The 23044-nt window shown below is 36.0% G+C and overlaps 1 protein-coding gene across 16 annotated transcripts in view; it reads right to left on the bottom strand.

Annotated features, from left to right (window-relative positions):
• LOC149805564 (spectrin beta chain-like) overlaps window positions 1-23044 on the bottom strand; it is a 196609-nt gene that overhangs the window by 101295 nt on the left and 72270 nt on the right. For all 16 annotated transcript variants that reach the window (XM_089950191.1, XM_089950176.1, XM_089950181.1 and 13 more), the window contains 3 exons: window positions 9835-9950; window positions 6670-6782; window positions 1353-1540 (listed from right to left, as the gene is read on the bottom strand). In XM_089950191.1, coding sequence (XP_089806317.1) covers window positions 1353-1540; window positions 6670-6782; window positions 9835-9950 — 417 coding nt within the window. The remainder of the gene's footprint in view (window positions 1-1352; window positions 1541-6669; window positions 6783-9834; window positions 9951-23044) is intronic.

The following is a 23044-nucleotide window of genomic DNA, read 5'->3' as shown; positions in this document are numbered from 1 at the left end:
CAAATCTTCTCTGAATATGACCTTGACCACAAGGACATGGGGACAATTGAGCATGTCAAAGAATGAATTGTCATAGCTTTATAATGAATCACTTGACATGAAAAGGTTTTAGGAAATACAAAATTATCAAAATTACAACTTTGGTTGTAATGGGAGTAGGTTTTGGAAAAAGATGCCAGACACGATTTTTTCCTAAATTTTAAATAAAAGTTGTGAAGTGGGTCCAAACAACCAACCTTTTGTGTGCAAAACTTCAAAACCACACAGTTAGTTGTTGTTGTTGTAGGGTTTAATGCCATTTTTCAGCACAAGATGGCTATACATGGAAGCCAGTATCAATGGTGGAGGAAGAACCCAGAAAACCCCCAGAAAGAACCACTGACCCACAAGAAGCTACTGGCAAGCTTTCTCACATACCCACATTGCCTGAGCCTAAGACTCGAACCCAAGCAGGCAGAGGTGATACGGCAGTGATCCGTAATGGGGAGTGCTTCAGACCACTCGGCCATACACAGTGTGGTGTCAACGAGAAAGATAACACACAGAAGTTGCAACTCTGATACATAGGATGTACTTACAAAGTAAATAAACTATCTACTTGTTAAGTTGGTGTAATACAGAGGGATTAAAAAAAAAAACACTCTGATGCCTTGGAAATGTTTTTGCAGTATTAAAGATAAATTAGACCAAATATTATAACAAAGGTATGATGGAGAAATTAGCAAAACACTGAGATAAATCAACCGTAAAATGGGACAAGTTTTCATTTTATAGTTCTTTGAAACTATTACTAGCTTCAGTGCACCTTGCCCAGAAACATGCAAAACACAAGGAAATGTTTAACATGTAGATGACAAAACGAAAATCAGGTTTTACATTTACTACAGCAATTATGTGATTTTCATACCTATGGCCCAGCAGTCATTCTCAATATGAGTTTTCTTAATCTGTCATAGATGAGAGTGCTTAACTGTTATAAAACCAGAAAACAACATTCAATTCTGCCAATTTCCATGAAACATAAATTTGCATGCAAACTGTGCAATTATCAGACTATGCATTTTCCACTTGTAAAAAAACTGCTCCTGGTGTAATTTATGATCATAAAACAAACCAAAATAATCATTTGAAAAGCTAATGAACTTTAAAAAAAGATTCAATTTGACTTCAATAATTTCACAATATTTATAGTCACGTGAATATATATGCCACTGACTTTCAACAACAAAAACCCAACTCTTGATGACAATGAAAATGCTGCCACTGAATAAGTGACCCCTTTATCACACTATCTGCTAAAGGCAGTGAGACAAAAACTAATTTTCTGGCCCACATTAAAGGTCAAATCTTACTTTGATGGTTTCTCAACAGTTCTATAGGTGTTGAAGGCTGCCAGCTGTTGCTGTACCCCGCTGAGAGAGTTGACAAACTGACGGTCATTCAGGATTACAATGGTCTGCTCAATCCATTCCAGAAGGTCTGAGGTCAATGTCTCATAATCAGTTACCATACGGTCTGAAGAAATAGCACCATCAATAACCTGAAAAAATACACGACTCAATTTGTAAAAAAAATAAAATTCAAAATGATCTTGTGTCTGAATAAAGTATGATAGAAATCTTGTCAGATTTAAAACATTTAAAGGTGTCTACTTGTGAGCATGAATTCCTTCCCTTACAGGAGCACATCAGACTTGTATAGAGACAAAGGAGTATCTCAAGCCTGAAAATTAGGTGTCAATGACCTACTTTTGGTACAACTGATTTGTTCTCATCGAGATGCATCCATGAATTAATTTTTATGAATGTGCGTGAAATTTGGTCCAAACTACAGAGTGTGTAATAAATGGATAGACAAAATTACAAAAGTTTGTAAAGTATGAAAATTAGTTCATAGTAGCCTGGTGTGGGATGGCCGAGTCACACTTTTGGAATCATAATGATAATCCAATGTTTTTCATGGTATAAGTGAAATTGGGTTAAAGATATGAAGGCTTCATATAACCAATAGCTGGGGATGAGTCCCTCTAAAGGATTGATGAAAGAATTTCCAGGAATTCAAGATAAGACACCATTTGTTCACTTTCGACAAACTAGTCATCATAAGAAAAATCCAAATTCAAACCCCATTGATTTTCAAGATGGTCACCATGGTGGTCATATTCGCTTTCAAATCAGCACAATTTTCTTTAAGGACCAACTAGATATTAAAGGAAGTCTTTCAGTGGAAACCCCACGTTGATATCACCATTCATGTAAGTGAAATAGTGATAATAAGATGTTCAAGATGGACGCTGTGGCAGCTATTTTGAGCATCAATTATGTACCACTTTTATTTAGGACCAACTATACATTATAAAGGAGTCTTTAAGTGAAAATCCCCTGTTGATATGACCAACTATTCAAGAGGAGAAGTGAGGTGATCATATGATGTACTAGAAGCCACATTTTCATTCAGGACCAAGTAGTTTTGGAGGAGTAGTGATAACAGATGAACCAACGGCAGATAGATAAAGAAGAACAGACCACCCTTAGCATGAAAATTAGGATACAATTTTATATGCTAGGATTGGTAAACTAGGTGCAGGTAGAATAAGTTCAAAACTATTGAGAATGCAATGAACATACTGCCAAAAAGTCACTAACAATAAATATTAGGTCACAGTGATCTTGTTTTGGTACAGATGCATTACTTTCCCGGAGCTACAATCACATACCAATTTTCATGAGTTGAGGTTGTTGTTGTTGTTGTTGTTGTGGGGTTTAACGCCATTTTTCAGCACGATAGGGCTATACATGGCGGCCAGTATTAATGGTGGAGGAAGAACCCGGAAAACCCCGGAAAGAACCACCGACCCACGAGAAGCTACTGGCAAGCTTTCTCACATGCCCACATTGGCTGAATCTTAGACTCAAACCGCCGCAGCATGAGTTGAGGTAAAATAGGGTCCAAGATGTTCAGGATGTAACAAACCAATAGCTGAAAATACACCAGTCACTGGAGCATGAAATTTGGTCCCACTAATCTAGTTGGTATGGGTTAGTTACTTTTGTTGAGATGTATCCACAGATCAATTTGCTTGAGTATAGGTGAAAAAATATCCGATAAACAAACAACTAAAATTACACAAGTCACTCAAGCAATCAAACTAGGTCACACTCACCTAGCATTGATATGATCGAGTTACTTACATTGAGATGAATCCACTAGGGAAGAAGTGGTTGGGGAATACTGATAAGTACCAGGTCTGGCCTGGTTCTCTCCACTCCCATTTTGTCCGGTTTCCCCTACCCTCTCTTACCCCCAATTTCATCAACCATAAAGCAAACCTTTTTTTTTTTGGTTTCTTTGTTAATTTTATTACTGCAATGGGGGAGGGGGATGCAGCAAGACCAAATTTTTATCATAAAACCAGATGCAAAACTCAGTCAGGTCCATGCAGCCTGTCCAGGTACCTGTCCATCCCTAGTATCCATACAATTTTCCAGAGTGAAGGTCAACTTACTTTGTGTCTGTCTGTCATTATGTAAAGTGTTATTTTTGTGTGAATGTCTTAAACTTGATTTTAACATCAAAATAAGCTGAAGTGACAAAATAAATATTTCCCAACAAAACTGTCCAAAAACTTGGTTGTTGTCAGGAATAGGCAAAATCAACCTAATTTATGTTCTGGAGTGAGCAAATTCATGACTGTGTTTGAAATGCAGATGTAACACAATCAAAATCTTTGTAGTCTATTTATTAACTGTACTTGACATCTTTTACATATATGCTTTCATTTTCAAACAAGAAAATACCTATCACCTATTCTCACTTATAAGCCGAGTCCAACTGCCAACAACAAAGATCCTGATCTTCCCTCACTTAATATACTAACAGATCAATGTCTATGTTGTTTGTTCTACCCAAACTGCATAGACCTACATCTGCCAGCCCATTACACATCAGCAGATCTGGTCCTATGCAGTCTACACTTGTATGTAAGTACATACTGTACAGTGAAACAGGTTGCCAATGCCAGTAATGTTCAAGCTCATTTGTCAGAACTGCCATACATGACCATCTATCTCACTGTTTACAAGATTAAAGTGTGTCAACTTCAGTAAATTGAATAGTGACTACTGAAGCCTTCATGCAAAACAATCCAAGAAATAATGAATCCTTTATTGCAAAGTCCTTGGTACTAGTCCCCGATATAACACACTGGGAACAATTAAATAATCAGCACTTGGGTTGTAATGAATTATCAACAAAGTTGTACATGGTGTAAACATGAAGTACAAATGCTACTGTATTGTCTTTTCATTATTACTAATTCAAACCTAAGTTGACATCTGAAAGAACTGGATAGTATTCAGGAAGGCAATCACAAATCATGTATAGCTTTATCCATTTACCAATTCCTTTTGGTGAATGCTGTATTTTATTTATAGAACTTTTTAGACTGATAAATGTTTACCAGAGAATAATATCTGTGGAATATACAGAAATTAAAATTCTCCAAATACGCTTCAAGTTTTTTAAGAAATGTTCTAAAATATGGGCCAGAGGAAAAAAGTTAAAACATTTTAGCACATCTACATCAACCGCATCTCTAACCAAAGATTCAATAAAATCCTCCAGGTAGTGTGGGAAGAGAAGCATGATAAGCTTAATCACTGAAAGATGGACAGAGTGAGTCATCAGGACAACATTTCCACTCCTTGTTAAGTGATGCTCATGATAAACACACACAAACACAGCCCCATCTGTTTATATGGTTAATAACATATAATAACTTCAGCTTTCTTTGAAAATCATTATATTTTGTTAGTCTCTCATGAAACATTAAAGTTTGTTGTAATTATTCGGACAGAGCTCTTTGTAGTTTCTTTCTCTATACTTGCAAATTGCTTCTATATTTATATGAGAAAAAAAATTATGAATTCAGTCTCTCATGAAAAATATGGTCAGTTGAATGATCATTTCTACACACTCTTGTCCATGGCAATCTGTCATAATACTCAACATCTCTTTCCCAACTTCTAGAGCTGCATAACACATCAACTACACAGCAACAGCTGAGCTGGATCAAAATACTGTTAAACTGGTATGAACTGATATTACACACTGATCCATTAATTGATAATTGGTTGAATACAAAATTTTTTAAATTTCCTGCAAAAGCTCATTATCTTTATGATAATTATTTTGAACAAATGGAATGAATCAATAAAAAATGGCCATCAATCACAAATAGAATAGAAGGAAGTAAACAAAATAAACTATTAAAACAGCATGTCTCAGTCTCATATCTGTTTGCACAACATTTTGGTGCAGATTTTAGAAGCATGTTCTCTTTTACAATAGGGGGCCCTGAGTGGCCGAGTGGTCTAAAGCGCTCTTCGTTACGGATCACTGCCATCTCACCTCTGTCTGCGCTGGTTCGAGTCTAAGATTCAGCCAATGTGGATATGTGAGAAAGCTTGCCAGTAGCTTCTCGTGGGTCGGTGGTTCTTTCTGGGGTTTCCCGGGTTCTTCCTCCACCATTAATACTAGCCGCCATGTATAGCCTATCGTGTGCTGAAAAATGGCGTTAAACCCCACAACAACAACAACAACAACAACTTTTACAATAAGTGACACATATACCCTCCTCTATGCAGATCACCAAAAAGAATTTAGGAGAAAGCCATATTCTTCTTTTAGCCTATGGCCCTGACTTTTGTCCTTTTCACCCTAAAATTAACATGGTTCTTCCTGAACACAAGTGTAAGCCATCCACAAACTTTGGTCCAGGCATGTGACATAGATCTAATGTTATTGTGCAAAAAAGAGTTTTATTTCTTTAGTCAGTGACCACAACTTTTGACACCAAGAGATAAGAGGTTTTATCTACCCAAGATGGCAGAGAAATCAGATTATTTATTGAAACCAGTTTTCTTCCTTCTCAAAGTGACCCTGACCTTTGTTCTTGTGCCCCTGAAAGTAATGGTAATCTTCCACACCCCAAGTGAAAGTCATCCACAAAGTTTGGTAAAAGAAGATGGCAGAACTCTAGTTCTTGTGCGGAAACCATTTTTATTCTTTAACTTGATCAGAGGGTTCTGCTTTACACCAAGTGCAACACTTCCATCTGTTTGGTGTACAACATGAATTATTGCATGGAGACCATTTTCTTCTTTCAGCCAATAACCTTGATCTTTGAGCTTCTGACTCTGAGATCAACAGAGTCCTTCCTCACCCCAAGTGTAAGTCATCCACAAAGTTTGGTAACTATAGCACAAGTTGAACCACTCAAGTTACTTTGCAGAAACAAAACTGGAAACAGACAGAGGGACATAATGGACAATGGTTAGTGAAAAACATAAAATATGTTCTGCCTTCTGGCAGTGTAAATAAAATTTTAACAATTATATTGTTATTCTTCATTTGTTTTTACAAAAATGTCAGATTTTTCGCCAGTAAATTTCTAAGCATTAAATACTGATTCAATTTAAGATGCATGGATAATACTGTTATGTAGAACACCCATACATATACATTCTTTTCAAATAATATGGAATCCACAAGCAAACAGCAATACCATGGTCTAAATTAAAAACAGTTGCTTAGACAAAGACCTTCTGGCCAATCAAGAGCAGACCCATTTTACACTTGTGTGCTTGGGCTTTTATGACTAAAACCAACCTTTCCAATACGTTTTCCTTGGACCGTTTCTGCCTTCATCTTGGAGAAGTAATGGTAGTAGGTGACAACATAGGTGATGATGGATTTCTCATCTGGGAATTCCACATTAACATCTGGAAAGGAACATAAAATACAGTAAAAATCCATTCAATGAAATATTTACCACTCAGGTGGCCTGGTCTTGAGAGCATCCACCACAGATATGGGGAGGTTGTCGGTTCAAACCACGGCCTAGTCATACCAAAGACTCATAAAAAAAGGTTCTAGCAGCTGCCTAGCTTGGCACACATCATTAAGAGGTTAGTGTCAGGACTGGTTGTCCTGGTTTCAGGATAATGTGGCTGGGTGGGTCATGATGCTACATGTCTGAAGCATAATACCCCAGTGCTAGACACACATGCATGCACACATATAAACTCTATTCCAGATACTTGCAGAATTGAAAAAAATTGTCCATACGATCTCACCCATTATTATAATAACTTCTACTCTATTATCTTCTGGTTCTCAGGGTATGAGATTCGTAAAAGTTATATTAAACCCTATTTTATGTAGCATGTGAAGATCAATTTTCTGTTATACCATAACCTTGGAACAGTCTTTTGCAATTAATACCATAACCTTGGAATGATTAATCTTTTGTAATACCATAACCTTGGAACAATCTTCTGTAACATAATAACCTTGGAACAATCTTCTATAATTAGTACCATGACCTTGGAACAATCTTCTGTAATACCATAACCTTGGAACAATCTTCTGAAGCACCATAACCTTGGAACAATCTTCTGTAATACCATAACCTTGGAACAATCTTCTGTAATACCATAACCTTGGAACAATCTTCTGAAGCACCATAACCTTGGAATAATCTTCTGAAGCACCATAACCCTGGAACAATCTTCTGTAATACCATAACCTTGGAACAAACTTCTGTAATAACATAACCTTGAAACAATCTTCTGTAATACCATAACCTTGAAACAACTTATGCAATACCATAATCTTGGAACAAACTTCTGTGATACCATAACCTTCGAACATTCTTCCAAGATACCTAAACCATGAAACAATCTTCTGTGATATCACATCCCTGAAATAATGATACATGTTTCTCATCTCTTTAAAGGCAGACAACACTGCTAATGGAAGTCATTTGAGGATAACAAACTCAATTGTGTGTCAAGTTGGATGCTTTTACCTACGACCCCTATACAATTATTTACAACAAAGGAAGGAATGTAGAGGTGGAAATAGTGTGTGTTTGATTAGCATGACAAGTTAATAATTGTTTTGGTCAAGCAACATTGGTTGTAATTTGTCCCTGAGTTTTAAATAAAACTGAATGGGACCTCATGTCAAGGATTAAAGTATGGGATCCAATGTAAAAGAATAAGTGACCATATCACTGGATAAATTGTTCCAGTTTCATCAAGATTCAGCTAAGTATGAATAGACTAGATCATGGGATTCGGGAAATATAAGAAAATGAAAATACTTGAACTAAGACCTTCATGCAGATTTTCTATGGGCATGAAACTGAACCTAAGTTTACAGGGGTGAGTGAGTGAGCATGCTGAAGAATGAGTGGTCAAAACTGATTCATTTTATATATGAAGAAAACCCACCATGGGTTTAGGAAAGGTAAGAAAATGATAAAACTTGTAGCCAAAACCATAGCAGATTTTCTCCAACTGTAACCTTACCACCATGCTCAAATGGGCAAGCCAGTGACACAGAATTGTCTTCGCTTCATAAAGATTCACTGCAGGTACAAACAAAATCCATAAAGGTATTTAGTAAAGTTATTGAGTGGGAACAGTTTCCTTTTTCAGTTCCAGTAACCTTAACCTCTGACCTATTGAGCTCAGAAAATCAATATACTTCTTCCTTGCCAGTCACTATGACCTTTGTCCACTTAAGACTCTTATCATTAAGTTTCTCCCCTTCCCAAAAGCAACTTGTCTCGTATATGGTTGAGAACTCAATATACTGTGTAGACAAAAATAGGAAACACATGGACAGACATATGCATGGACAGACAAAGAGACTTCTTCATAACACAATACACTTAGTCTTGCGCCAAAATGCAATGTGTATAAAATTTCACAATGTAGCAAGTTTTGTGCTATCACACTATATTAAATTCAGGATAAGTGTGTGTGTGTGTGTGATTTGGGATTTTTAATCTGGTTTAACAATTTTTCCATCATATTGCTATGATGTCTGTAATGTGGTAGTTTATAGTAATATCTAGCACTTTGGCATCATGCCACATACACATACCATGATGTCCCACCCAATCACATAATCAAGACACCAGGCTGACTAGTCCAAAAACTAACTTCTTAATGCTGAGCACCTAGTGAGGCAGCTGTTAGTAACCTTTTTATAAGTCTTTGGTATAACACGGCCAGGGTTTGAACCCATGACCTCCTACATATGAGGCAGACACTCTAACTACACAGGCCACCGGAGCAGTCAAATTCAGGATGAATTTACAGTCATGTAAGCATACCGATGTATATCAACATATAGAGAGACAGCAACCAAACAATATGCCCCATTCTGCTATCAAAATGGGTGAACAGAAATGATTCTTTACCAACAGAACTTTCATGGAATGTGAATTTCAGTGAAATTGCTCCCTGAATTCAAGACAATGCAAGTGTATGCTGGTACATAAATATTTTTTTAAAAAGATCTGCATTCAAAATTTTCCTAGGTTCACTGATAAAGGGATGTTTAAATACAAAATGTGCAAGTTACTGTTTACTTCTGAATACCCCCATCCCACCTTTTTTTTTTAAACCTTTACTTTTCCAAGTAACTTGAGAATTCTAGGAGCCATGTATATACAGCATTATATTGGACATCACATGACCAACATAGTGAGAGCTGCGTATAATACGGAAATAAATTAACTGCACTTTTTATTCACTTTTGTTCCTTTCACATTAAGATTTACATAAAAAATGCCAATTAAATTCACTCTGACAAGCTTTACAGGCTGATGATCAAGTAAATGAAATTTCACTTAACGGATTTCAGATTTCAGCCCTTGTTTGTGAACAAAGGTATTTCTGAGATCCTGTGGAGAATCATATGTAACTATTACAGAGTACTAAGCAGTTATAATGGAATGTCCGGCAGCGTAAGCATTACCTTCTGGATCCAACAGTGGTGTGATTCCCAACTTCTCCTCTGCCACCTTAAAGGCATTCTGCAGATTCTGCAAGGCGTTGGCCTTGGATAACTTGTCATACTGGATCAGGTCAGGTCTGAAAAATAAAATAAAATGAAAAACTAGTTTTAAGCATTTCCGAGGCAGCTTTGAGATTCTTTACAATATAAAGTTTTTCTGCCTTTTCTTCAAATAATTAAAGAAGAGTTTTTGACGGCCAAATTTTGATTCCTCTGACCAAACTTAAGTTTATCAGGCATCAAGACAGAGGTAATTGTTTCCTCTACAAAGAATTACAAGCAAACTTTATTAAACCAAATTACTTCAATAACAAAATATAATCTTGGTTTGGGTTTAATGCCATTTTTCAGCACAAGATATGCAATACAAGGCAACCAGTATAACTAATGGAAGAAAAATCCAAGAAAACCCTGGTAAAAATTACCTTGGGAAGTTACTGGTAAGCTTTCTCACATACCACCATTTGCTAAGCCCAAGACTTGAACCCAGCGCCATATTACCCAATAAGAACACTAAGCACATGCTTAGGGCACCAGCCCAACAGGGGCACTGGAAAAATTTCAAATTAACCGCTGATGATAAAACTGAATCAATGACTATTTTCATCTGCATGTACGAGTATTCTGATTTGACAAGACAACACTGGTATTTTCCCATCCTTTTAGCTTTCAATGGTTTTTCAGTATCACACTTTCTAAGGCGGGGGGACACCATTATATTTTCAGTGCTTAGGACCCTGAAAGGCTTTAACACATTAACCCCTGGAGGTTTTTGCCATTTTTGCCTCAAAATCGAGTAGGAAACACATTTAGAAAGCTATTTCTGAACAGACTCAAAAACACCAAATCCCTGGTCATCTTTCAATAACATACTGCCTAACTGTGTTAGAAACATCATTTTTCATTGGCTATTTGACTCAAGCATGAGCAGAAGGGTAAAAGTTGAATTTGTTTTTAATTTTTTTTTGTGCTAAACAGAGCCATTATTTTTGTATGGAGACCACTCTTTATTCCAAATGCCCATCTTATCCTACTTTTTGCAGAGGCTCATCTGTCTGTTTGCAGTTCATACTGGTTTGTCTAAGATCTGAGACCAAAAAGTCTAAAATCCGGACACAAAATGGGATTCCGACCATGGGCGAATTTTGCATTAAAAAAAGTTGGGTCCAAAAAATGAGGTTTTTCTATCTGTACTTTGTAGTGCAACTAGATATTCCAGATTATTTGGTATCATTGTAGAGCTACATCTGTCTACATTTCTATAATACCACCCACTTTAGTGTATCTTGCATGACCATGACGCTACAGAGCTTGGCAGTAGGCTACTACCTCCTGCCCCGTAAAGTCGTTGCTAGGGGTTAATGTGTTAATCCAGCACTGCTTGAACCCATGTGGACAGAGGTGAGATAGCAGTGATCAGTAAAGGCAAGAACCTTTAGATCACTGTCACCCACAGCCCTCCCACCTCCCCCCCCCAAAGAATGTCACAATATATGTATACTTAAATAAGCAGACACTTGTGCATCTGATTTGAACGTTTCAATATAAACACTGAGGTGATTTGCAAGTTTATGTCCCTACAGGACTCCATTTTGATTTAGTCTTTACCTGTGAATAAAAAGACTGGCAAGTAATACCCATGAAAGCAAATTTCAAATACAAACTTCTTGGTTTGCACTGTTTTGATACCTACATTATATTATATAAAACAATGGGGTAGCACACAGTTTCTGTGAAGTAAAAACTTGTTAACCCCTGGACTTATCTGGAATATATATATATATATATATATATATATATATATATATATATATATATATATATATATATATATATATATATATAAAAACTGTATTCAATCCATTCATATTAGAAATTTCAAAATTACTAACTGATAATGTTTAACTGATGTGTAAATAATTGTTGTATTAACCTATTGTTTATATTCATATGTTGGATTCCATTGCAAACTGCAAAGACCCAGATTTACCACTGCATAATGCACCAGGAGATCTGTGTCTATGTAGCTTTCTTGTCAAAAATCAGTAAAACAAACAACACTGATGCTGATCTATGTAGCTTTTTTTTGGCAATAATCAGTAAAACAAACAACACGGATGTAGATCTAGGTCTATGTAGCTTTTTTAGGCAATAATCAGTAAAACAAACAACACGGATGTAGATCTAGGTCTATGTAGCTTTTTTAGGCAATAATCAGTAAAACAAACAACACAGATGTAGATCTAGGTCTATGTAGCTTTTTTAGGCAATAATCAGTAAAACAAACAACACAGATGTAGATCTTGGTCTATGTAGCTTTTTTTTGGCAATAATCAGCAAAACGAACAACATGGATGTAGATCTGGGTCTATGTAGCTTTTTTTTGGCAATAATCAGTAAAACAAACAACACAGATGTAGATCTAGGTCTATGTAGCTTTTTTTTGGCAATAATCAGTAAAACGAACAACATGAATGTAGATCTGGGTCTATGTAGCTTTTTTTTGGCAATAATCAGTAAAACAAACAACACGGATGCTGATCTGGGTCTATGTAGCTTTTTTTTTGGCAATAATCAGTAAAACAAACAACACAGATGTAGATCTTGGTCTATGTAGCTTTTTTTTGGCAATAATCAGTAAAACGAACAACACGAATGTAGATCTGGGTCTATGTAGCTTTTTTTGGCAATTATCATTAAACAAACAACACGGATGCTGATCTGCTGATACATTATGCATGGTGAAAAAGAAACCGGATGAAGTAAACTCTGACAAGTGTTCTCTCATGGGACAGACACTCTCCTGGCTGAAAATAATTTCCAGGAATTCAAGATAACACTATTCCTTTGTTTTAACTGCCCAGTGTTATAATGAATTCTGATAGTCATAAATAACAACTGCTGTTCCTCAATATCTGGGGTCTCAAGAGGGTGTTACTCCTCCATATATTGTGGAGTGGGGTATGTGTAACTTGCATTTGAAGGTGTAACTCCTACCTAATGGGGGGGGGGGGGATTTACCCTTTGATGATCTGCTATTTTCCAAGTATCAAAGGTGAAATTTAAGAATGTACAGCTCTATATAAAATTTCCAATGATTATAATGCTGAGAATGGTGTCTTACTTGCAATGTCAGATATATTTTACACCCTCATTTGAATCACTGTACTATATAACTTAGCTGCTGTGCCATTACACATCATCCAGTTAATTGATTAATGATGAATCCTGAACCAACCATGCAGGATCCCTCTGCATCAGTTAACATAGCCTACCAGCATTCCAAAACTCTAGCTTTAAATCAGAATAATGAATGATAATTATAGGTTACTGCATTTGTATGGGAAAATATGAATGAGTTTTTCGGATGGAAATACTGCACGACCTTGGGAGTGCAGTATATCCATCTGACAAAACGAGTTCATATTTTCCCATACAAATGCGTAACCTTTTTATTATATGCTCATTTTTTATTCTACCTAAGGCTTAATTATGTAAATAAAAATACACTACATGAAACAAAGTAACAATGTATGCCGTATTCCAAACTAAATACACAAGCACAGATTCATTATTACATAACAACAGTGTTAACGCGCACTTAACTCCGCCCACAAACATTTGAACTTGGTCACACATTAAACATAACTTTCGAAAGAAAATGGCATTTTGGGTTACTTAAAATTGAAATTTGGAATCAAATTGTGAATGAATGCGCATTGCAACAACTTTTCCATTTGATCTGGAATGAATAGATTTTGGCATTTATTGTCATTTCTACGAAATTTTGTGATTATGGGCTGTATTTATGTGCCAATTCTACAAGAAGTACACTGAAATTCAGCGGCGACAAAGCAGCATACTGTTTACATCTGCAAGTGTTTTTTCTGTTCTGCCACTGAATGTTTGAAATCATAATGTGGGGAAAATATGAAGACTTTCAATTGCAATGATCAAGAAGACGTTATGGAATATAATATTTGCAGTAAGAGAAGGATGTAATTGCACATGGAATATACTCGAAATTACAGTACAATTTCGAAATGCGTAATCAAGCTTGTGAACCCATGAGATGGCTCATGTAATCTGGATTTACAGAACTAAGAAAGTACATTTTGAGAAAATTCAGGATGTAAAACTATAATTTTTGCCATTCTTATTACCAGCTAAAGAGGACAGTTTATGCCTTGTCACTTGGATGTTATTTGTAAGTACACCATCTGGCATCTATAGCTTGTCTAAATCCGAAACATTGTACCAAAAAAGTTAAAGCGAAATGTGCCAAAGCAGCTGGCATGTGGCAGTCCGTGAAACATCTGCTGTAGTTCATTCGGTTGTTTTACTTCATCCACAGACAAATAAAATAAATCTAAAGTGCTGGCATCTGCATCATTGCTTGTTTACAACAGAAAGTAGTTCTTTTATTCACCCGAGTTCAATAGCAATTGCATGCGAGTTCAATATCGTAAAATACTGAGTGATTCTGACAATGCAAAGTTAACGGAGAAAATAAATGAGCATATAATAATTGCCTGGTACAGCCTCGGCTGCTTGCAGTCTTGCTTTCTTCATTTAAGTTCCTATAGATTTAATTGGATTTTTTAAGCTCCATCTCAAGTATTGCAACTTTAAGGATGGCAAGTACCATAATTTGATGTGAACTGGCACTTGTTACAATTTCATCCCCTAGCTATCACATTTGCTTAAACAGAACACATCCAACTGTAAATATTTTGGCATGTATGATTATGGTCTCATGGCACAGCAGCACAATCCTGGTTATAGTGTCGAATATAGGGTAGTAAATATGGTAGACAGAAAAACAAATCTAAAACATTTTTGGAAGAAAAACCTTACTGAATAAAAAAAAACGTCAAATCTGTCACTCATAGGAAAAAGCAAAACTGGGTGTTGCATAAACGTTTACCTTTTAAAATTAGGTAATGAACAAATACCATGCAACAAATATATCTAAACAATGCCTTCATCAATGAAGCAAAAGATCAAGCAGTCAATGCTACAGGTACATACCAGTGACAACTTACAACTGGTAGAAATCACAATTTGGTTAGGATACACATGGCCATGGACCACCGAATGCAGGTGACTGTCATATATAGGTTGTTTATATAGAAAATTCACCTGGGGAAGATTAGATTTGCCAAGGTGACTGTTGGGACTGGTTAGTCTGGATGTATTCCATTAAGTTAAAAGCTACTAATTTAGAATTATTGAAAAAAAAATATACACAATTAATTAGAGATAATGTTAAAAAAAAGCAGAAATCTGCAGTTAGATGAAATACCAGCAGATCATGGTTTTATAAAATTCTGATTCTACTATATATATACACACACACACACACACACACACACACATATATATTCGCGTATGTCGAGACCAGCTGCTGACAACATACACCCTGATGTACTATCACATAATGTGCCAGTAGATTAGGGTCTAAGTCTGTTCTCCTGATCATTCCTAACAGACTGCAAAAAGTGACAGCAGATCTGGGTCTATGCAATTTACTGACCCTCTGTGTAGACCCTAATCCAAGGACAGACCGTGGTGGTAAATACAAGTCTAAACTGTCCCCAATATGATGTACACTGCACATTTTAGACAGCCCTGGATACTCATCTGGCAGAGCATTAGACTTGAAATTCATGGATTGCAGGTTTTAATACCTGCCCAGGCCAGCTATGTTTAGCAGTCTCGATGTGTCCTTGGGAAAGGCATTTGGTTCCCATCTCCTTGGCATCATATAGCAAATAGTTTTGTCAAAAGTGGAGTTTAAACAAACCAAACCAAACCAACCAGTATACTGTACATTGATCACTGTGGCACATGACAGTTTTCAATTAAAAAAGGGTCTTGCACTATTAAAAATTAATAGATGCCATATAATCTAAGTAATACAGTATATTCTCTGGTATACCCGTATATCTGACGTATATCTACAAAATTCATAAATCCAGATATACCATTCCATAGTGCACCACAAGGTCTGGGTCTATATATCGCGTTAGAGGCACTTATTAAAACAACACAAACTCTGATCTGAAAGCACATTATGCAATGATAGATAATAATCTATCCTCTTGTTTGCATTTAAACCTGACTAACAATCAAGTAATAATGGAATCTGTTTTCCGTTTCCACGTTAAATAGCAAAATCTATAAAAGACCTGTAGCACTCTCAAATCCTGTTGCTGGATATAATTCAACTGCATGATTGCCCTAGCTTGACTCACTGAAGATCATTTATTAGGTCCATGGACAACATGTAATGACAGAAAAATGATGTCAAAGAACATTAAGTCCAGATACAAATTTGGAAATTATTTTATCAATCTACATTTATGTTAAATGTTTATTTATGTTATTGTTCTTAAATATGAGACTAATTGTATGTGCAATTAGCTCAGGTCATAACACCTGAAAAAGACTTGAAATTTTTTCATTTACTGACATGGCATCACAGGGCATATATGCATGGAAGCTGCTAGGTCCCCATTAATTTGTCTCAGATCTTGGGCATTAAACTCTGGAAATTTTAGCTTGTAAACATGTATATTAAGTAAAAGTGTTTATAAATCTGTAAGTATCCAACTAACTGTACAAAAATATCTGATTATCAATGTATACATCTTAACACGGCTTTGTATGCTTACTCTAAATCCATTCAGTATTAAAAACATTTCTTGGGCATGTGTATATAATCCAAATATAGCTTACAATAATATTTACAACCATACATTCAAAAACTCTGCCCACAATGTTTAGAGATTTTGTTTTGGTTTTTTCTTGGGCATTTTTTTTGTGCTCCATCTTTATGCTTAACATACGATGATTTAGATTACAATCACATTTTGAAACTACAACTTGTACGGTTTAATATAAATTTTTCTGCATTATTTATTTTTCATAGTCCTTTGGTAATTAATTTAATTTGAAAAGATTTACTGTTGCCTACCATCTACTCCACTGAAAACTGTTTGGGCCATCACACTGAACAATAAATCAACAGCCATTCTAAAGGAGTTTGTGTATTTAGTTGTAGGTGTGCATGATGGGACCGCCCCAACTGGCTAAATGCCTGCCCCCTGACAACATGCATCCCAACTCTATGATCAGTGCTCTAAGGCCTGCATGAGTAAGCATCAGCTATTCACTGTGTACATAGGAGTACCAGTCCACTGATGATGCCATACCATATATTCCCATATAACATCCTAGTTTTGTACCCAATTCTTCTACAACACCCACAGCATGGACCCAGATTTAATGACTAATTATGGACTGTAAAATTAGGCTTAGTGGTGTATATTTAATATCTGATTACAGGAAGTCAATTGGTAATTGCAAAATAAATTCTTGCTCCAAACTGTGAAAGGGATGCACTGGGCCAACTGATCTTTAGATAATTGGCAATCTTCTCTGGTTACTATAGCAACAAAACTAAAGACTAGACATTACTCCTGGCACTCAACACCTCTAAGGTAGATATAAGCATAATGGTAGAAAAACTTGAGGAATGAGATGCTGGAAGAAGAACAAATATACCAGTTCCCATCCAGAGGTGCTCCAAAACTGCACTGATGTACTGTATATACTTGCTTATAAGGTGAGTCCAATTGCAAATTGCACAGACCCTGATCTGAAGGTGCATTATGCACTGGCAGATCTGGGTCTGTGTAGTTTGTTAGACATATTCCCTGGTCTGCAGGTACATAATGCTATAGCAGATCAGGATGTTTGTTGTGTGCAGTTTGACTTGCAAGTATATGGCAAATGATACAATATTGATCTCTCCTGAAGAATTAATGTTACTGTACAATAGGCAGACAAATGTTACAATGTTGGGCTATATTAGGCCGCAAGATATATATATATATGCGGGCTCACCAGATCAAGGTTCTTTATAAAATCCAATAACCGCACACTGGGTGTTTGAAATTCCTAGTAAACAATGCTACCATACAGGTTTGTACTGTGAAAGATTTGAGTGAAAAAATTCACAGAAGAGTATGATGCAAGATCAAGGACATCTAGTCATTTTTCCCTCATATTTATTTAATACAATGAGTAAACCAGCATAGCGTGTTCCGTTAAATGTGTCAGAATATTTACCAATGACAAGGGAAAACAAAGAATAATTTTCTATAATTTCATAGTAAACATAAACTTTTATGGGACATGTCTGAATTTTTGCTTCATTTCAATGTTTTGTCACCAAAATTACTTTAAAAAGAATCCCTTTTTACCCAATTAACATACAGCATGTGAGGCCATTTAATTCATAAACAGAGTAGTGAAAGACAGTATACACAAAGGGCATCTTATAGTCTGTAGTGTGTGGACCTGAGAATAAAACAATGTGTCAAGTTTTATGACTTTCCTTCTGGAATTTTAGGAGTTGCAAAAAATGAGCAACTGCTAATGGAGTCCAGACTAGGAGCATACACTGCAGACCTCAATTGGACCAGTCTTCAGTAAAAGAAATATTATACACCACTATTGTCAAGCTGGAAAACATGCATTTGAAAGTCCAGAAGCAGGCTGGGTCCGTCTCAGTAGGACAGCTGATTTTTTTCCCTAAAACTGACTAGTTTTTAGTAAGGTGTAACAAAATATCATAAACTGTTATTGTAAAGCTGGAAAACTTAATTAAAAGTTTGACACAGCAATGATAACATTGTGTTCAACTGAAAAGTTTGTAAAGTACTCGTAGACCTTATTTACCACTAATACAGTTGCACAAACTTTAGTTCTAAACCCTATGCAACTCAATGGCTTGTTGCTATCTCTCAACTTGACGTTAATTGTTGGAAATTCTTTTTCCATTTCATATGACGATGGCAATCATATCTCCCGTCACGAGATGTACTCAAATTGGCACATTAAGTCCATTAAACATAACTGTGTCCTTTCCATCTTTTATTCACAAGAATCTGAATATTCCTATTTATTCTTCTGTGTTGATTATTAACACTTTCAAGAGGCTTATTTTCCCTTTCATCTTAAACATGCATCACATTCTGGATGCCATTTTAGAAAAATCTATAATCAACAGTTTGATCATGCAGGGGCTTTGCATGAACAAATAGGTGCAGTTTAAAGCATCTGGGGTGCTGCTGTAAAGTTAGTCTGGTTTCCTAACTAATTGCAAGAGTTGGCAGGTCTGCAGAAGTGTGATTCAAGACAGCGACAGTAAATATCATGTTCAACTCAAACGTTTGTAAAGTTTACTTGAACCTTAATTACCCCCAGTACAGTTTCACAAACTGTAATTCCAAGGCCTGTGAAGCTCAACGGTTTGTTGCTATCTCTCAACTTAATGTAATCCTTAAAATAATTTAATTTCACGTGGGACAATCTTTCCTACCATGTGACATAATCAAATCAACACATGATATCGACTAAACGTCCTTCTTGCTTTTTTCCATAAAAAATCTGAATATTTTCTGTTATCAGTCTCTACTATAAAAACTTTTCAAGGTTTATTGTCTCTTTTGTACTGCATTGTTCTTTAATGGATGCCATTTATATAAAAAAAACGATAAGCAAAATCTTGCATATGTTTTGTGTCACAAAATATGTGAGTTTAAAGCATCTTACGTATTCCTGTAAAGTTAGTCTGGTTCCCAGACTAATTCCACCAATCTAGTATGAAACCTGGATCCAAATCAAACACAGACATTTGGATGGGAGTATGGGAGTACATACATCATTTTCAAGATAAAATTTTCCATTTTGGAGTAGATTTTCAAGATGGCTTATGTGGCAGCCATGAGACATTAGACTGGCACCATTTTCATTTAAGACCATAAGAAATCTTCTAGTGAAAACCACATTCCATCTGTTAAAGTATAATTTTTTACATGGCTGACATGGTGGCCATACTGGATGTGAGAACGGCATAATTTTCGTTTAGCACCAGACAGACATTTTAGAAATCTTTCAGTGAAAATCCCATACTGACATGACCAAGTACATGTATACGGAGGGAGCACCAATAACAAGCTTTTCAAGATGCTGTTGTGGTGGCCATATATGATGTCAGATCAGCACCATATAGGATTTCAGATTAGCACCATGTAGGATGTCAGATCAGCACCATATAAGATGTCAGATCAGCAACACGTAGGATGTCAGATCAGCACCATATAGGATTTCAGATTAGTATCATATAGGATGTCACATCAGCACCATATAGGGTGTCAGATCAGCACCATATAGGATGTCAGATCAGCACCATATAGGATGTCAGATTAGCACCATATAGGATGTCAGATCAGCACCATGTAGGATGTCAGATCAGCACCATATAGGATGTCAGATCAGCACCATGTAGGATGTCAGATCAGCACCATATAGGATGTCAGATTAGCATCATATAGGATGTCAGATTAGCACCATATAGGATGTCAGATCTGCACCATATAGGATGTCAGATTAGCATCATACAGGATGTCAGATTAGCATCATATAGGATGTCAGATTAGCAACATTTTCATTCAGGAACATCTACATATCATTAAAAGTCTTTTAATGAAAACTCCATGTTGAAATGACCATTTGTTCAGAAAAAGTAACAATAACAAAAATATCAAGCTGTAGCTGTGGTGGCCATATTGGATGTGAGAGCAGCACCAGTTTCATTCAGAACCAACTAGACTATGTGATGAATGTGTATGTGTAACATTTCATGGCAACCCTCCAAATAGTTTGGGAGGAGTAGTGATAACAAGTTTGTTTTAATGGATGGACATCCCACGGACTGTACTGGTGTATGACCATTAGTGCTATAAAAAAACGTCAGAGCTTAAAACAAATGGCAGGTGGCAACATATATATACTTTCTGCTCCTTTATTCCACCCATTAAGAAAGCAAGATTTTCTCTCTTTTTCAGTTACCATGCTATCGTGGCAGCTGGTAATCATTGTCACGGGTCAAGCCACACCCACCCTACCCCCCACCTTCGAGAATTATTTGCCTTTGTACTGCAGAAATATTTAAACATATCTACTTGTATTTTCAAACTGCATGAAATATTAAACATTCCTTGTAAAAGAATGATTTAAGCAACACTGGCAATAAAAGTGAATTTCAGATCCTTGGCATATCTGTTGTTGTTGTTGTTTGTAGTAAGGTTTAACGCCATTTTTCAGCACACTATAGGCTATACATGGCAGCCAGTATTAATGGTGGAGGAAGAACCCAAGGAAAACCCCAGAAAGAACCACCAACCCACGAGAAGCTACTGGCAAGCTTTCTCACATACACACATTGTCCGAAGGCATATCTGTAATAAGCATATTTACATGTGATTCATGACATATTTAAAGTACAGTATATACTCATTTACAAGTAATGTTCAACTGCAAACAACACAGACCCTTATATGCCACTGCATACATGCCAGGTTCCCTCTTTTTTGTTCTAATGATTACTCCTAACAAATGTACACATCTTAAAATCCAACAACATCATGCATGGCAGATCTGGGTCTATGCAGTTTGCAGTGAGAAAAGACTTATGAGTAAAGATGGATGGCTAATAAAACTCAACACTTTTGTGAAATAACAGGTGTTAAATATCGTGGTACCCAATATTCCAATTATGTGAATGTCTAATCATTATTCAAGTCACTGTATTTATTCACACACGACTTATCATTATGCTAGTCAGTCTGTAATCATTCATTTTAAGCTTCATTACTGCAATGGGTATGAACGAAACTGAATGGATTTAGTAAGTGGTGTTGATTTGGGAGGGGCAGCTTTGTTTGAAGTACACTTTAAGGATTATTTGAAGCACTAGAGTTAAACTGATGAAGAAATATCAACAGCAGCCTTTCTTTATAGTACAGGATGAACTAGCTGTGTCATGGATATACATTTTTTTGGTTACATACACTATTCTCTAAAAATACATGTACCTCTTTTTCACAATAATTTTCACCTTAAATGTTATCTTCATAATTTTCACTGAAAAAAGATAATATCATCAATCACTGTTCATAAAAGTATACGTTTTGTGTATACCTCTGGTTGTTTCCCTAACTTACACACTCCTCCTTCAAATATATATCAATCCAAAATGCAACCTAGTATAATGGTCACCTCATTGAAAAAAGAACCTTTCATGTCCAGCCAGGTACAACTTTTCCAAGCTTCATAATAAAACCTTATATCTGTATCTGCTTACCAATTTACCTCTTGAGGAGTCACCTCCTTTCATTTAGTTAATACCTTACCCTAGGTGACTGATAAAATTTTAAAAAAGCTGTCCTGTGCAGTACTTCTAAACTATAACCTTCATTAGAACGGTTTCTTGAAGAGAACATGATGGCCATGGATTTCATCAAGTAGCCATACATGTATATGTAACATGTATTTCATTGTAAGGTGGTCTCACAGTAAGGCACTGTACAATATGGCTCCCATGGATATCATTAAAATGAGTACTGTAAAGAACGAAAATGTCTTATATTGTCTTGTGAACCCTTTCCCTTGTGAACAAGTTTTACTTCGCTTCAGAACAGGAACATTTACAGCAAGAACCGCTAAAAGTGAACTGACACTTTACTACAAGAAAAGAATTTCCAGGAATTCAAGACAAGACCATATCTGACTTTTAAGTGTCAATTTATGCAACCATTTCTGTTATTCTTCAGCAATTCAGCAATGACAAGATATTCAGATTAGCTGCTATGGTGTATGTATGTGTATATATATATATATATATATATATATATATATATATATATATATATATATATATATATATTGGATGTCCGCTTGGCACCATTTTCATTTAAGACAAAGTGGACATCATTAAAAGTCCTCTGGTGAAATCCCTATGTCAAAATGATTCATTCATGGGGAGTTGTGACAAGAATATGAAATAGTCAAAATGGCAACTATATTGGATGTATGACTGGCATGATTTTCATTTAGGACCAACAAAATATCATACGAACTCTACTGGTGAAAACCCAAACATTGATATAGCCATGCAACTGGAGAGGAGTAGAAGTAACAATATTTTTAACATACGAGTTTCCATTCAGAATTTGCAAAAACAAGATTTTTCAAATGGCTGCTGTGCTGGCCGTACTAGACATCATTTAATGGCACATTTTTTATTCAAGACCAAATG

The sequence above is a fragment of the Sinohyriopsis cumingii genome, chromosome 2 (assembly GCF_028554795.1).
Source record: "Sinohyriopsis cumingii isolate HCF-2022 chromosome 2, ASM2855479v2, whole genome shotgun sequence".
NCBI classification, from domain to species: Eukaryota; Metazoa; Mollusca; class Bivalvia; order Unionida; family Unionidae; genus Sinohyriopsis; species Sinohyriopsis cumingii.
Note: the sequence above shows the minus strand (reverse complement) of the source record. Positions and strands in the feature narration are given on the sequence as shown.